This window comes from Bombina bombina, chromosome 1 (genome assembly GCF_027579735.1).
Source record: "Bombina bombina isolate aBomBom1 chromosome 1, aBomBom1.pri, whole genome shotgun sequence".
Classification (NCBI taxonomy): domain Eukaryota; kingdom Metazoa; phylum Chordata; class Amphibia; order Anura; family Bombinatoridae; genus Bombina; species Bombina bombina.
The window spans coordinates 1373657784-1373674288 of record NC_069499.1 but is presented as its reverse complement, the minus strand read 5'-3'; the positions used below and the strand labels follow the sequence as shown (position 1 = coordinate 1373674288).

Genomic DNA, 16505 nt, shown 5'->3' with positions numbered 1-16505 from the left:
TACACACTGTGCTCACTAATACAGACACACACTCTGCATACATACCATTCCATAGCACACTAGATACACCAGTGTTTCACTTACTCAGCACTATGTTACAAACAGAAAAGTTTTCTGCTTCTTGTAGAAGCTACAATTCCAGTCCCAGTTTCCCATGATGACCAGTGTAAGATGCTGGAAGACATAACATTCAGCCCTGCTCACTGGAGCACTCATAAACTGCTATTATATAACTTTGTGAACAAATGTAGACGTGCAGCCTAACAAGCTATTGTTATAAAGCCACACATTTTGTCTGTGTCTAATCTGGGCATATAGCTGCAGGTGTCAAGTTTCTGATCACATATTCACAGGTAATTGATATACATTAAGAAGACTATTGGGGCCTTGCATCTTATATGGGATATAACTTGGGTATATAGCTGGCATAAAGGGGGCTACATGAGCTATGCATCTGATCTCACATGGGTATATACAGGGAGTGCAGAATTATTAGGCAAGTTGTATTTTTGAGGATTAATTTTATTATTGAACAACAACCATGTTCTCAATGAACCCAAAAAACTCATTAATATCAAAGCTGAATATTTTTGGAAGTAGTTTTTAGTTTGTTTTTAGTTATAGCTATTTTAGGGGGATATCTGTGTGTGCAGGTGACTATTACTGTGCATAATTATTAGGCAACTTAACAAAAAACAAATATATACCCATTTAAATTATTTATTTTTACCAGTGAAACCAATATAACATCTCAACATTCACAAATATACATTTCTGACATTCAAAAACAAAACAAAAACAAATCAGTGACCAATATAGCCACCTTTCTTTGCAAGGATACTCAAAAGCCTGCCATCCATGGATTCTGTCAGTGTTTTGATCTGTTCACCATCAACATTGCGTGCAGCAGCAACCACAGCCTCCCAGACACTGTTCAGAGAGGTGTACTGTTTTCCCTCCTTGTAAATCTCACACTTGATGATGGACCACAGGTTCTCAATGGGGTTCAGATCAGGTGAACAAGGAGGCCATGTCATTAGATTTTCTTCTTTTATACCCTTTCTTGCCAGCCACGCTGTGAAGTACTTGGACGCGTGTGATGGAGCATTGTCCTGCATGAAAATCATGTTTTTCTTGAAGGATGCAGACTTCTTCCTGTACCACTGCTTAAAGAAGGTGTCTTCCAGAAACTGGCAGTAGGACTGGGAGTTGAGTTTGACTCCATCCTCAACCCGAAAAGGCCCCACAAGCTCATCTTTGATGATACCAGCCCAAACCAGTACTCCACCTCCACCTTGCTGGCGTCTGAGTCGGACTAGAGCTCTCTGCCCTTTGCCAATCCAGCCACGGGCCCATACATCTGGCCCATCAAGACTCACTCTCATTTCATCAGTCCATAAAACCTTAGAAAAATCAGTCTTGAGATATTTCTTGGCCCAGTCTTGACATTTCAGCTTGTGTGTCTTGTTCAGTGGTGGTCGTCTTTCAGCCTTTCTTACCTTGGCCATGTCTCTGAGTATTGCACACCTTGTGCTTTTGGGCACTCCAGTGATGTTGCAGCTCTGAAATATGGCCAAACTGGTGGCAAGTGGCATCTTGGCAGCTGCACGCTTGACTTTTCTCAGTTCATGGGCAGTTATTTTGCGCCTTGGTTTTTCCACACGCTTCTTGCGACCCTGTTGACTATTTTGAATGAAACGCTTGATTGTTCGATGATCACGCTTCAGAAGCTTTGCAATTTTAAGAGTGCTGCATCCCTCTGCAAGATATCTCACTATTTTTGACTTTTCTGAGCCTGTCAAGTCCTTCTTTTGACCCATTTTGCCAAAGGAAAGGAAGTTGCCTAATAATTATGCACACCTGATATAGGGTGTTGATGTCATTAGACCACACCCCTTCTCATTACAGAGATGCACATCACCTAATATGCTTAATTGGTAGTAGGCTTTCGAGCCTATACAGCTTGGAGTAAGACAACATGCATAAAGAGGATGATGTGGTCAAAATACTCATTTGCCTAATAATTCTGCACACAGTGTAGTTAGAATAAAAAGGGGCTTAAGGCCATGTATTTAATCTGACTAATCATGTGGCTCCATATCTGTGAGTAGATTGTAGAAGATATACTTTTAGGGCCAGATTACAAGTGGATCACTATTTAATGCTCCCACTCGAGCATTAACTGCGCTAGAAGTAAGCTTTATGCGCTTGTCAGGTTACGCTCGTATTACAAGTTGAAAGGAAACTGTTTTTGTTTGCGTGCTAACCCCACGCACCTTAAAAGCCAAATTTAGGATATCGCAATTGCGATAACCTATACCTCCATAGAAGCCAATAGGGCAAAAAAGTAGAAAAAAAACTCCTACTCGTGCGCACACCCGATTGCATATATTTTACATACCAATGTTCTACACATAGGAGAATATGTTCTATTTATTAATAAATATTTCTACATATATCTGATGGTATTTTGGTAAAATATAGAAATATCTATTTAGAAATACTTGGAACATATTCCCCTATGTGCAGAACATTGGAAAGTATAACATTTACTGTAAAAAGTAAATAGTTAAAACCTTTATTAAATATTACATAAATATGATTTTACATGTTTTCATCTACTTAAAGGGACATTATACACTCATTTTTTCTTTGCATAAATGTTTTGTAGATGATCTATTTATAAAGCCCATAAGGTTTTTTTTTTTTTTTTTTAAATGTATAATTTTGCTTATTTTTAAATAACATTGCTCTGATTTTCAGACTCCTAACCAAGCCCCAAAGTTTTATTTGAATACCGTCAGCTACCTTCTCCAGCTTGCTCCTGTTTGTGTAAAGGGTCTTTTCATATGCAAAAGAAGGGGGGGTGGGGCAATGTCTTATTTCCCAGAGGAGAGGAGGAGATAATGAGCAGAGCGAAGAGGCAGGGAGGGATAGTATCTGGAAACAAGGTCTGAAATGTAGGGGGGAGCAGTGCAGTTGAGGGCTTTGTTTGTCACAGTGAGAATTTTGTGTTTAATCCTGGAGGCAAGAGGAAGCCAGTAAAGGGATTGGCAAAGAGGTGCGGCAGATGAAGAGCGACGTGTAAGAAAGATGAGCCTTGCAGAGGCATTCATTATAGATTGTAAAGGAGCTAGGCGGCAGCTAGGGAGACCAGAGAGGATGGAGTTGCAGTAGTCAAGGCGGGAAAGGATGAGAGAGTGGATTAAAATCTTGTGTAAGGAAGTGTCTAATTTTAGAGATGTTTTTAAGGTGGAAATGGCAGGCTTTAGCCAAGGACTGAATGTGAGGAGTAAAAGAGAGATCTGAGTCAAGTGTGACCCCAAGACATTGGGCATGTGGGGTTGGGGTAATGATGGAGATATCAACAGTTAGAGAAATAGGGGGTGGAGATTTTAGAAGAAGAGGGGAAAATAAGGAGCTCGGTTTTGGAGAGATTTAGTAAGAGGACATCCAAGATGAGATATGAGAGAGACAGTTAGTGACACGGGTTAGCAAGGAAGGAGATAGTTCTGGTGAAGAGAGGTAGATTTGGGTGTCGTCGGCATACAAATGATAATGAAACCCGAGGGACTTTATTAAAGGGACACTGAACCCAATTTTTTTTTCTTTCATGATTCAGATAGCGCATGACATTTTAAGCAACTTTCTAATTTACTCCTATTATCAATTTTTCTTTGTTCTCTTGCCATCTTTATTTTAAAAGCAGGAATGTAAATCTTAGCAGTCAGCCCATTTTAGGTTCAGCACCATGGATAGCGCTTGCTTATTGGAGGCTTACATCTACTCACCAATAAGCAAGCATAACCCAGGTTCTCAACCAAAAATGGGACGGCTCCTATGCATCACATTCCTGCTTTTTAAATAAAGATGGCAAGAGAACGAAGAAATTTTTTTAATAGTAAATTAGAAAGTTGCTTAAAATTGTATGCTCTTTCTGAATCATGAAAGAAAAATTTGGGTTCAGTGTCCCTTTAAGGAACCTAATGATGACGTGTAGATTGAGAAGAGAAGGGGACCGAGGACAGAGCCTTGTGGTACCCAAACAGAAAGAGGCAACGGGGCAGAGGATACCCCAGAGAAGGCTACACTAAAGGTACAGTTATATATACTGTAAATATACACAAAATAACAAATACATTTTTAAAGTTGTATATGTATGTATCTCTATGTTAAAGCCCTTTGCCTGCCTTTTACCTGAGATCTCATATCTTTGAGCCCTTATAACTTTTGTGTGAAATATTTTTTTTTAAACAAATTTTTATTAGATGGGGCTATTATGACTGTAACTGTTCTTTTGTAATGTATTTTTGATGTGTTTTGTGAGACTTTTTAACCAGAGCTCTGGAGGTTGAGCTAACCGGACACACATAAATTTTAATTGCGCTCAAGCAATCGCGTTTGCTTTCAACTTGTAATACGAGTGAAAAGCTAGACGCATGCAAACAGCCACAATTAACCCCTTTTCGCTTGTGCGTTATGGTTAGCACGCTAATCGTAATCTAGCCATTAATCCGATATCCCATTTGGGCATGAAGCGGGCATAATAGAGGCTGCAGGAGATATTTAATTTGCATTTCCATCTAGGCATTGTGTTATATTTGCCATGCTTCTTATCTGAGATATTAAAGGGACAGTAAACCCAGAATTTATTTTTTGACAGGAATGAAAATAATTTAATATGATTTACAAATGTTCAGCTGGCTTCTATTATCATTTTTTTGTCATTATTTTGTAATTTAAATTTGAATTATGCAGGCTCGCTCCTGATCACATGCGCACTCAGGAGCAAGCCTGCATAATTGCAGAAACAGTAAAAGGGAAGCTCCAATAAAACTTGTCCTAATAATTAAAAGGTTGCCGCCTTTGTAGTGTCTTCTGTGATTTATTTGTATATGCTCATATTATTCACTGTCCCAGGATAGGTACCATTTTGGAAAGGCTCGTTATTTTGAGCACAGTGATTGGATTGTAGCAATCAATGCATCACCTACTTTTTCAGTAGGCTGTCTTCAGCAGGGCAGACATGGATTACTTTAGGATTTAGATGTGCATTTAATTTATATAACATTTAATTATATAACTTTTTAATAACATTTAATTATATAACTTTTAATAATAATATGTTATGTTTAGACACTCAGGAAAGAAGTAAAGTTTACTGGTTCTTTAATTAGACTTAACTTTCTGGCTCTGTTTTAACTTTTATTGGTAGGTGATTACCATAAAAATTATCCAAATATATGCTGACTTTTAGGAACTATAAAAAGGGAGCCCAGCACATTATCAAATCACTGACATGAATATACCTGGTGGCCCACTAGCACAATGGTCACCTGATATAACCATATTAATATGGAACAGGGAGTTTGGAGAACTGCCCCGTTTCACCTCCTAGAAATGCATAGAGGGACTAGATATTTGTTATAACAAAGACAATACTTTACGCATTGTGTAGTATATTGCTCAAGACACATGCACAATCCTAAGCCTACCTATGCAATGCATTATTATTGCATGTCCTATCTGACTAGTGGTGAAGCTTGTATATAAAATGGATTGATAGTCAGAATGTTTTTTAGAAGATTTTGGGCCAGATCATAAACGGAGCATAAAAATGCCAGCAGTAGGGAGCATAAACATCCCTGTAGCACAATCCATACCTCTTGTATTTTTGCACCGGCATTACAAGCCCATGGTTAATATTTACATTACGCACATGGTACTATAGTGCACACTACACTTCTCATGTTGGATAGCACAAGTGCATCATTTGCCTCAGATAATAGATTTCTATGAGGGGCTACAATAACATTTCCGCTAAAGTAGTTTTTATTACATTATTTGCTACAGACCTTCAATGTTTTTGAATGCACAAGAGTAAGCAATAACACGTAATTCAAAAGCGCTAAAAGGAAAGCAGTACAAGGTATTTGATGGCTTCTAATATGAACTGAATGAGGGAGCTACTATCGCTTCCCATTGAAAGTATAAAGTGTGTTATAGAAATTTTAGATGCGTTAAAAATGCTTTGATTAAACATTTTAACTAACAACCTGTAATACCTGAGGTGCGTTATTGATTGAGCAAGGCCAAGTGCAAAATAACACCTCTCATTAAGAGTTTTGCTCCACATGTAATCTAGGTCTGGATTTCTTTGTGTACTTTTCTAAAATACGAATACAATACCTATTATTTTTTTAATAAAATTACAAAGAAATCCTACTTCTTGCTATGATCAGAATGCTTTGTCTTCCTATATTAATGTAAGAAATAAAACAAACTCTAAATACAAAAACATTAAGATTTCCTTTATTCTTTTGGTCAAGGGACAAGCTGCACATGAACAACTGGAGTGGAACAGCATGGACTGCCTTCCTTCTTGTAGCATTCCAACAGCATGGGTTGATGAGGATTCAGGGATTAATTCTGTTCTTCACTTTCTCTTCATATTTTTGGTGTAATAATCATTGCAAGCGATGGTGAGACCAGCGATAAGAGAAAAGTAGCTGTGGAATATGACTCGGCCATCTCTGCACTGATCCAAATCTTTCATGATTTTGTCGACAGCCTGTGGATCGTTTTGGTTCTGGAAGATAAAGCACAGGTTGGTCAAACCCAGAGCATAGGAAGAAAGTTTAGGAGATAACCAAATGTAAGGAATTGGAAACGTTTCAAGATTCTATGCACAAATAATTAAGCAAACAGCTAAAGTAATAGCACTTGATATTAAACTTTGGTTTTAGAGAACACATAATTGCAAGCCAGCTAAGGCCTTGAAAATGAGGCTTTTTTTACATTCCTCCTCCGCGCACGACAAATAATATAGACTTTCAGTATTGCATAGCCCTATGAGAAACTAACTTCATTATGACTAATTAATATGTTTTTAAACAACTGATAGAAAGTAGCTACGTCACTGCTTGTTAATACCTTGTTCACAAACTTGTAATAAAAAGTTAGTTCTGTGGAAGGGCGGAGAAGAGCTGCGGGCAAACCACAACTGTCTCTCTGACACCATGCAGAGAGAGATGCAGACAAGGTTTGGTTCATTGTTGCTTTTGTGTATCTTTACATTGTGGAACCTGGACTGTTCCTGTTGAGATGTGACTAGGCTGAACAAAAAGTGTTTGTCACCTGATGAGATAGAGCTCTTCCTGTGTGTGATGACCGTTATCTTCTTCTCTGCCAGCGGATGCCATCTTTAGCAACCAACAAGCCATTAACAATCTAAGCAAAGTATTGCTTAATGTATAATTATTGCTTTATTTAGCATAAAGTTGTCAATGAAAGTGATCTATTGCACACATTTCCTACTGTATGTCCTCCCTTTATTCAGTACTAATAGTTACCTTAGCGCTCTCCCTGGTGCAAACATCAAAGCATACAAATATTTAACATTATTGCACTATTGTTTTACAATTATGCTAATTGTGCACTTCCTAGTCATAAATTGTGCACTTCCTAGTCATAAGTGCTTATTATTATTATTATTATATATAATTAACCCTGTGCTGAAGAATGCAGCTCAAAGCAAAACACAACACATGACATAGTGCTCATTCAGATTTTTACTAGGGATGCCAACAGCTTGCTCGGCATAAAATCCAGATCATGAGGTAACATTTATTGCTACTGAGCAGGTAAAGGCTGAGGGTCCTATTTATTATTATTTACGAGCGGAGATGATCCGATATAGCGGATCAGGTCCGCTGCACATCGATAAATGCTGACAGCATACGCTGTCGGCATTTATCATTCCACACGCAGTTGTGGTGAACTGCTTGTGCAATGCCGCCCCCTGCAGATTCGTGTTTTGCCAGAGAGGAGACCTTTACATAATTGGGCCTTAAGTATGTAAATGCTTAAGAGATAACTCATTTTTTTTTTTTTTTTAAATGAGCATATATTTAGCTACTACACAGAGTATTTCTAGTCTGTTAAAAGGACATTAAACTAAAAATGTAATTAACATTTAGAGGCCAGAGAGGATGCTGCAGCATTTTGAACTCCATTACTAAACATTCTACACAGAGATTGCTTGTTACAAACATTATCCAGTCTGGTGTAACTTAACACCTTATTTGCTTCATCTGGTGTTCAGTGTCCAAACTTTCCACATACTTCCAGTTCTCAGTAAAATTACAAGAAAAGCAGACAAAATAAATAAATAATAAATTAAACATTTTAGTTTATGAACCCAAAGTGTTTTATGTCCCTTTAAATAAAAGTCCATTGAATGCAAAATAATGCACTTTTTGCAAATTGCAACTAAAACATTTATTTTACATGCTGATCTTAATCAAAACAAAGCTTAATTGCTGATATATACTCTCCATAAATATGAAATATTTCTAAAACAAAAAGGTGCACTCTCAGTTTGTGTTTCACTTGCTTCTGTGAGATTATTGTACAATTCCAGCACACATTATTTTCCCTGCCATCCTAGTTTAACTGACATATTTCTTGAATTGCAAAACAAGATTTTTTTCCCTCCTCATGATGAATTATTTTCTTTGTCCTATGACCCCCCCCTTGTTGATCACACCCAGTTATAGGTGTGGGAGAATGACATGACAAAGCTTGCCAGAGGGGAGGAACTGTGCCTTCTTATTTGATCAAGTGAGGGTTTAATACATAAATTAAACTCTCTAAAAAGTATGGGGATTCACAAATACGTTTTTTATTACAATTTCTGTCAAACACCACACGGCAACTGGTTCCCCCCCCCCTCTACCTTCTTTTCTACTAGTGTACAACAATTTTACCACCCTGCATGTTTTGTGCATTTATTCACCTCCTAACCATTCCTCCAGCTATCTCCTAGCTTACATGGCCTTCTGCGGTATAAGGCATTCTCTATTGGCTCTGTCACCCAGCTTATCCAAACAATACATCCTTTTTCCTCTACACACACCCACTCTCTTCCCTTTAGATTCTTTATATCCCTGCTAATTTACCCCGTTTCCCCGCTCTTACTTCCATATTACTTGTTTGTCAAACCCACTTTCTTCATATATTTCTGAGAGCGGACCTAAAAAGGCTTGAGGGCACACATTTCTTTATCAGTACATTTATGAATAGGGGCTAAGATTAGACAAATGATACCAAGAGATCACATGTGATAATAGAAGTTATGTTCCCCTTAGGTTTAAGGTAAGTAAAAGGGCTGTGTTGCTGCCAGGACCACCTCGCACTTACCTTTAGAAACTCTGGGAATTCCTTCTCCATTAGGTGACGCAGATCTTCTTTAGTCAGGTAGTTCTTGTCCCCAGCGTAGTTGTGAAATGTAAAAAGCAATGTTTCCATTGCATGCTCTAATTGCGACGGGACAACCATGTTGCTTTGTGAGTATTGTCCTTTATGAAGAGACGAAAGAAGTCAAAATTAGAGAAGAATCAGTGGCAGTAACCTAAAGATCTCTTTAAGAACAAAGACATTTTTCAGAAGTGTGGTGTTCAAGATTCAGTCAAATTAAAAGGACCATTCAATGCAGTATAATTACATAATTAACAAGTACATAATTAAGACAATACAATAGCACCTACTCTGAAGTTCAAAGCAGTGGATTTTTTTTCTGACAATTTTTGTTTTTACCCCATTTTCTGCCCTCTGTATCATGTGACAGTCATCAGCCAATCACAGACTAGTATACATATACCCTGTGAGCTTGTGCACATGCTCAGTAGGATCTTGTTCCCCAGAAAGTGTGAATATTAAAAAAAGACTGCAACATGTAATAATGGCATTAAAGTTAATTTTGACTTGAGTGTCCCTTTAAGTTTTACATTGAAAGATATGTAGTTCATTTATTTCATACATTATTGGTTTGTGAGGGACAATTGCAGTATGTATGACACGAAATGCTTGTTTTATTTACTTTGGGATTTTGTTTATAGCATTTTAATTAGGAATAAAGTTTGTAAAATCAAACTGCATCTAACCATAAATGTGTTAAATGACAACAGTGCCTATTTTGCTTTTTTAGTTACCATATTCTATAAGCTCTTTACTTTATTTCTGAATCTACCTTTCAAAATGTTGTGTTTTGAAGGCAATCCTGAAATACAAGTTCATCTTGCTGAACTGGCAGAAAAATAATATATACAAAAGTTATGTAAAGTAAGTGGCAGACAACATTGAATCTTAACAAGGATTTTAAAACTGAGTGCATTTATCAGTAATGAGTACTACCACGTTACATCTCCTGTTTGTCCTTTATTACCGTGAGATATTCCCTTTTAGATACTGCTAATGCTATTCTTGGAGCACAGAGAGATGCATATTGGTATATAAGCTTCTAAGCATCTTGCCTGCACCAAATTGAAGGTGTGCATCAATATACAAAATAAGCTTTATTTAAATGCAATTATATGACAAAGTTTAAGGATCTTAAAGACTTTATTGTCTTTTAAAATGTACAGAGAGTGGGAAAAAAGGGCAATCTTCCTCTAAGGATGTCTTGTGCACAAACAACCACTTCCTGTTGGTTTTAAAATCTATTTAAATAACGTTCACGTAAAATTTTAACATGTTTAGAGTGCTTTCCATATGCTTTATATAATTTATAATTAAAGAGATCAATTTAAAATCGGTATGATGCTTTTATGAATCAAGCCCAATGTCTTGCTCCTAATTTAATTTTCATATATGTAGATCCTGCTATTATTCACACCCATCCAATCCACTTTTGCTAAGCTTTTAATTACCACGTCAGACTTCTGCTTCATTTTGATACAGTTAGCAAAACAACATAGTCAGAAAATGTATTACACTTTATAAGGACAGTGCAAATGGAGGTAACATCTGTAATTATGTCTCCCTAATGTAATAGATTACAATCATTTATAAACAATGCTGCAACAGATACTTGAATTTGAGACTGTGGCCATCCTAAAGATTAGATAATGCTGACCCAAGTCATGCATTTAGATAATTGCTTTCAGATAATATATAACATAATAATGGTCATTATCTGATTTGTTACAAACAGCAGAAACTGAGGCAGAGAGTGGTTCAAGTTACTAAAAATAATCATCAAAGCTTGAACTGAACACTAAAATATTAATGACACAATTGATTGGTTGATGGCTTTTACGTCTATCTAGAACTACATAAAAGCACATAATAGGCATATAACTGATATTACTGAATTCGAAATTGTGTGCAAGAAAGCATTAGTCAGATCAATATAATCATTAGTGCAAAACATCAGTAGCTACATGTGACTTTGTATTACTGATTTACAATAAGGCATTGTATAATCCGGAATAGTCTTCCAGCATATGTGGCAGTGGCTTTTGCAAGACGATAATTAAGGTTAATCAAATACAAACAGCAGAAGAGGATTTAATGAGGCTGTTATTACCAAAATGGCGGGAGGTAGACCCTCCCTATGAGCCTTATCTCACAGAACCGAAGATCTGAATATATATTGTATAACAGTAACCGCCAAAGGCTAAGGATGAAAGCAGACAGGGCCCTCAGAATAACTAAGGACAAGTGCAATAGTCAACCCTTCATGTGTGCACAGAGCCAGCTTTTCAATGCCATTCATGATATTTTTCATGCCACATTTTATGGTCAATGAATATCATTGCTAAATAGAAGCATTCTCAAGTCACGGTAATTAAACAAAACCTCACTTTTAATGTAGTTACCTGAGAAATATCAAACAAAGCAACAGAATAAAAATAACATGTTTTTAGAGTAACGCAGGGTTCTTCAACCTTTTATCCCAAGACCCAGTGCCTTGATACCACATACCATTGCAACCCTATTTTTATGCTTTGTCTGAAAATATCTGAAGTAATATACAACAAGATTTTTGGCAAAGCGAGTAAAATGTGTGTATACTTTTATAGTCAAACTTGTGAAAATGATTGGGAACGTTACAAGATGCCATAGAAGGTATCCTGTCCTAATAACAAATGATGAGAAAAGGCACGCACACAAAAAAAATCACAGAAAAGAAATGGATTATTTAGCATCTGCACAGGGTGTGTAGTGACACTGACTATCTACATAGGGCTGCCCAGTATTTCAACTGACTGACAATCTATCTCCTTATCTATCCCTCTGTGTGTCTGTCTGTATCTATCCATTTTTTATATGGTCTCCTATGTGGACAAGGACATATGGCTTAAAGAGCTACATGGCCTTTAGGTCTGATCTGATGTCTTATCATTGCCCGCTGTACCTACACAGATAAAGAAGGGAAGAAAAAAAAACAGACAAATAGCAGCTAGTCCTAAGGTACCTTGATAGACACTGATTATTTTCACTGGAATACTTCATTATTTGTCTGAAATTAACACATTGGTATTAAATAAAACACGTCTGCTTTCTGCTTTAACAGATATATCTGGGGGAATCAGACACTTATGTCTGTTACAGTAAAATATGTTAAATGGAAAACATTAAAATGCCTTAATTTAATTTTAATGAGTTCTCATTAAACCCAATTATCATACCTAGTTTTCCTTTTATTATCTCTAGTTTAGGTTGGGTGTGTAAACTGACAGGATTCCTTCTGCTGTAGGTCAGTGGTCCCTCCCATCTGGATGAGCTCCAAACATCCCAAGAATTCTGCATTTACCACCCAAGTGACAACACAACTCCCAGAATGTAAAAATGTTCTGTAGTTTGTATTTTTGAAGAGAGAACATCCAAACCCAAAGTGATGGAAGTTTATCCAAACAGAATATGCATCCAGTGTATTATATTCTTGTGTGAAGAAAAATTTAAAAAAGGGACACTAAACACCTTGTAATTACAAGACATTTTTGTTGTTTTGCTATAGAATAACATTTGTTTGCTGCAATTTTTTTCAATAGCCAAACCCCACCCACCATTAGCCTTAGTTGGAGAAGCCAATCTGGGCTTGAGTCTGCAGACAAGGCTAGCCACGGTCATTATGTTAGTATAAAATGCATTGTCTTGCAGTTCTAATCTGTTAAAGCCAAATAGGGAAATACATGTAGCAGGGTTAGCATTGAGAAATCTGCAGTGTGCATTTCCAGCTCTGGAAATCAGAAAATCCACAATCGCGGCTTCCCCCAGGAGCGTTCATCTGGTGACGCCATGGATTGGAGGAAGACGGTTTCGTCATTGCTGTGTAAGTACAGCTGGAAGAAGCAGGCGGGGGAAATCGGTGATCCAGTGTTTCAGGAGAAGAAGGTATTTATAAAATCCGGTGCAATGTAAACTTTCATGAATGAAAGTGCCCCTGTTTTTAATAGTTTTTTTTAAAAACCGGGCACTTCATCATGAAAGTTGACATTCACTTTAAAACAGGGGTGCCCAACTGCTGGCCCAAGGGCCTCATACAGCCCTCTGTACTAGTCTTTAGGGAAAATGCAGAATTAAGAATGTTTGCCATAATTGTTGTGGTCCCAAGAAAAGTTAGTAATAAAAATGTGCGCTTTGGGTGTCCAAAACTCAAAGGAGTTCCCTAAAGGGGAAAACAGAAGATATATGGTACCCTGCAGCCTTACCCAAATCCCTTGTGACACTGAACATTTTTAATAAGTATATTATTATTTGTGTGCTTAATAATCACAAATGTATATGCAGTGCCTAAAGGGACACAAAACCAACATTTTTTCTTTAATGAATTATATAGAGAATACAATTTAAACAACTTTCCAGGTTACTTCTATTATCTAATTTGCTTCATTCTCTTGGTATCCTTTTTTAAAAGGAGCAGTAATGCACTACTGGGAGCTAGCTGAAAGTCAGTGACGAGGCATATATGTGCAGCCACCAATAAATAAAGGATACAAAAAGGGAACAAAAACAAATTAGATAAAGATAATAAAAATACATTTTAAAGTAATATAAAAATGGCATGCGCTTTCTGAATCATAAAAGAAAGAATGTGGGGTTCTTGTCCCTTTAAGGCTTCTAAAACATTGACCTATGGCCCCATGTCTTAGGAAGCTGGACCTAAGCCTGTTTTTCACAACCTTTTTCTGTAATGCCATGGTATAGAAAGTAACACAATGTAACATAATGCAAGCTTTATCATTATCAGGCATCCCAACTCTCCCTGATTGTAATAGCGGCTCACTGATGCCAGCAAATGGAATGCAATCTCCCTGAAACTCCAAATACTATAATCCAATGTGGCCCAAATCCGGAAGTGTTTCTTTAAGGAATGCCTTTAGTTGCTGGGACGTTATAGAACCCTCAAAGCGTGCATCAGTAACCAAAAAGCCCCCACTGATTTTAATAAAATAAAACACAAATACTACCTTATTTACTGCACGTAATTAAAGTTCTTATTCTAAAAGCCTTTAGTGGGAAGCTACTTCTTATTTAGGGTTTCAAGGTGTCCAATATATAACTGGGAGGGGTGGCGGCACAGTAGCGGGTGAAGCCACCTCCCTGAAATGAGTTTTCGCAGGTTGGGATGTTTGCATTATCAATAAGGTATACACTAAAAAAAGATAACTATACCCTTTTTACGGTCTAACGGTCATTCCTAACTTATGACATAATCAGGGGGTAGCTGTGACATCCCAGTGTGACTGAGTATTACTGACCTAACAAACCAGTGTCACAGAGTGTGTAAATAATACGAGAGACGCAGCTAAACAGCACAGTGCAGCAGATATACAATGCTAGCATTTCTGCTTGACTTTCTTATTTCTCTGGCCATTATTATTTTTATTTCAGAATACATAACAGCAGATTTGCTTTTTAAGGAGAAAAGAGGAATGAAATTAGCTGTGACCAAAAGTAATAAACATTTACCAGAGAGATTTACAGAGAGAAATTCGAGTAGAAGTGATATTGATTTGTGGTTTTTGCAGATATATTTAGTAGCCAAGCAGAGCTATACAAAATGTATGTGATGATGACACTGTCAGACTGAGAGGCTTCTGTTCTAGAACACTTTATTGGTACAGTATACGCTATTGCTGAAAAACTGCATGGTAAAGTTGAGTCATAAAATATAGGATGTGAATAACCAGTCAGAAAGGTGTGAGGGAGTCAAAGAGATGATTATTTCCACTGCCCACATAGAGCAAAGATTTACCACTGGGTGTGGCACTACCCTCGTAGCCATTATGTTACTTAGCAACATTATGCTCCCCTTAGTGGACTAATAACCTTTAGTCTTTTAGTCGAATATCCACGTTGGCAAGAATTATTTCTTTTCCTGCAATATGCTACAGTCAGGTGGTGCTCATAATAGTAAAAGCAGGATCTGCAAGCGGGCCTGAGGCTCTGCGCTGTACCAGGAAACATTGGATAGGGTGTGTCATGGATACTAGTGCTTGGTCCTATTGTCCTTTATGCAGAACTACAGTACATAGGAATGTCTGAGGACATGCAGAACACTATACATTCAAATAAAATGCCTGTCCCCACTCATCTATATGCATGTCACAATTTGCCTATAAAAGAATCCCTTTCACTGGGCAGGGCTTCCTTGTTATAGTTGGACAGTTTACAGCATCTTTACAAATTATTAACTCATTATTGCTATGCTGATATTAAACAAAGTTCAAATATAAACATACAAGTTGTTTGATTGTAATATATATATATATATATATATATATGTAATTAGATTTAGTTATAGTTGTTTAATGTGTTATTTTATAGATGTCACCTATGAGCTGGGTAACATGACAACAGTTTTTAGCAGGTATAAAAATGCCATGGATCAGTTAATTTACCATATGGTTAAAGAAAAGTGCACAGCACACCTATTGAAATAGTAGCCTAGATTCACTAAGATTGCCATAATTAAAAAAAAAAAATCTTATTACCTTGATATCAATTCACAACGTTTGGAGAAACTTCCTCACACTTTAGTGAATCTGTTCTACAATACATCACAAGAATTGGAGATAATTGTCTTATTGCTGAGTTATTTTAATACCTAGTAAATATGGACCAAGTCTCTACAATATCATAAAATATTAGTAAATCTTACACCATTTTTTAACATAAAGTCTTATAGTCATACTAAGTAGCTCACCTTGGGGACAAGGCTGTGCAGTCGCTTGCAAGCTGAAAGTGCTCCGGAAAAGTGAGGTATGGGGATGTCTGCTTGTAGTGTTCAGGGGGAGGGAAGAAACTCCCATCTATGGGACCAGCCCCTTGTAATCTGAAACTTGTCTGTGACTGACTCACTTCCAGATTGCTGCCAATCTCTAAAAGGGCTTGTAGTCCCTCTTCTTTTTTTATTTCCATTTTATTTTTTCAGTCAGGCTTTTCCCATTCCAGGAATTTTAAAGCTATTCCACTCCCACACACTACCTTAGTGCAGCCCTGAGGCTGCGTAGAATGCAGCAAGTTGTCAGTAAGCACCTAAATACACAAGCCTGGCAGATAAGTACACAGAGACATCAAGGGCTGCCGCACCCTTTAGTGCACAAGCAGGGAGGGGTGAGGTAAGATCCAGGGCCTATTTTAAGGAAAACTTCTAACTATACTTAACTTACAATCATTACAAATGAGTCCTTCCCCAATAATTAAATGTAATGCTT

At 37.2% G+C, this 16505-nt stretch overlaps 1 protein-coding gene across 2 annotated transcripts; it reads right to left on the bottom strand.

Moving 5' to 3' along the window:
- Positions 1-6290: 6290 nt before the first annotated feature.
- Positions 6291-16148, bottom strand: LOC128650487 (protein S100-A10). 2 transcript variants are annotated; one of them, XM_053704422.1, is made up of 4 exons: positions 15995-16043; positions 15783-15838; positions 9202-9359; positions 6291-6589 (listed from the first exon to the last, which is right to left on the bottom strand). In XM_053704422.1, the coding sequence occupies exons 3-4, from the start codon at positions 9337-9339 to the stop codon at positions 6437-6439; spliced, it is 291 nt and encodes a 96-aa protein (XP_053560397.1). In that variant the 5' UTR covers positions 9340-9359; positions 15783-15838; positions 15995-16043; the 3' UTR covers positions 6291-6436. The 2 variants fall into 2 exon arrangements, with proteins under 2 accessions (XP_053560397.1, XP_053560398.1); XM_053704423.1 differs by lacking the exon at positions 15783-15838 and having other exon boundaries at positions 15995-16148.
- Between the last annotated feature and the right edge of the window lie 357 nt (positions 16149-16505).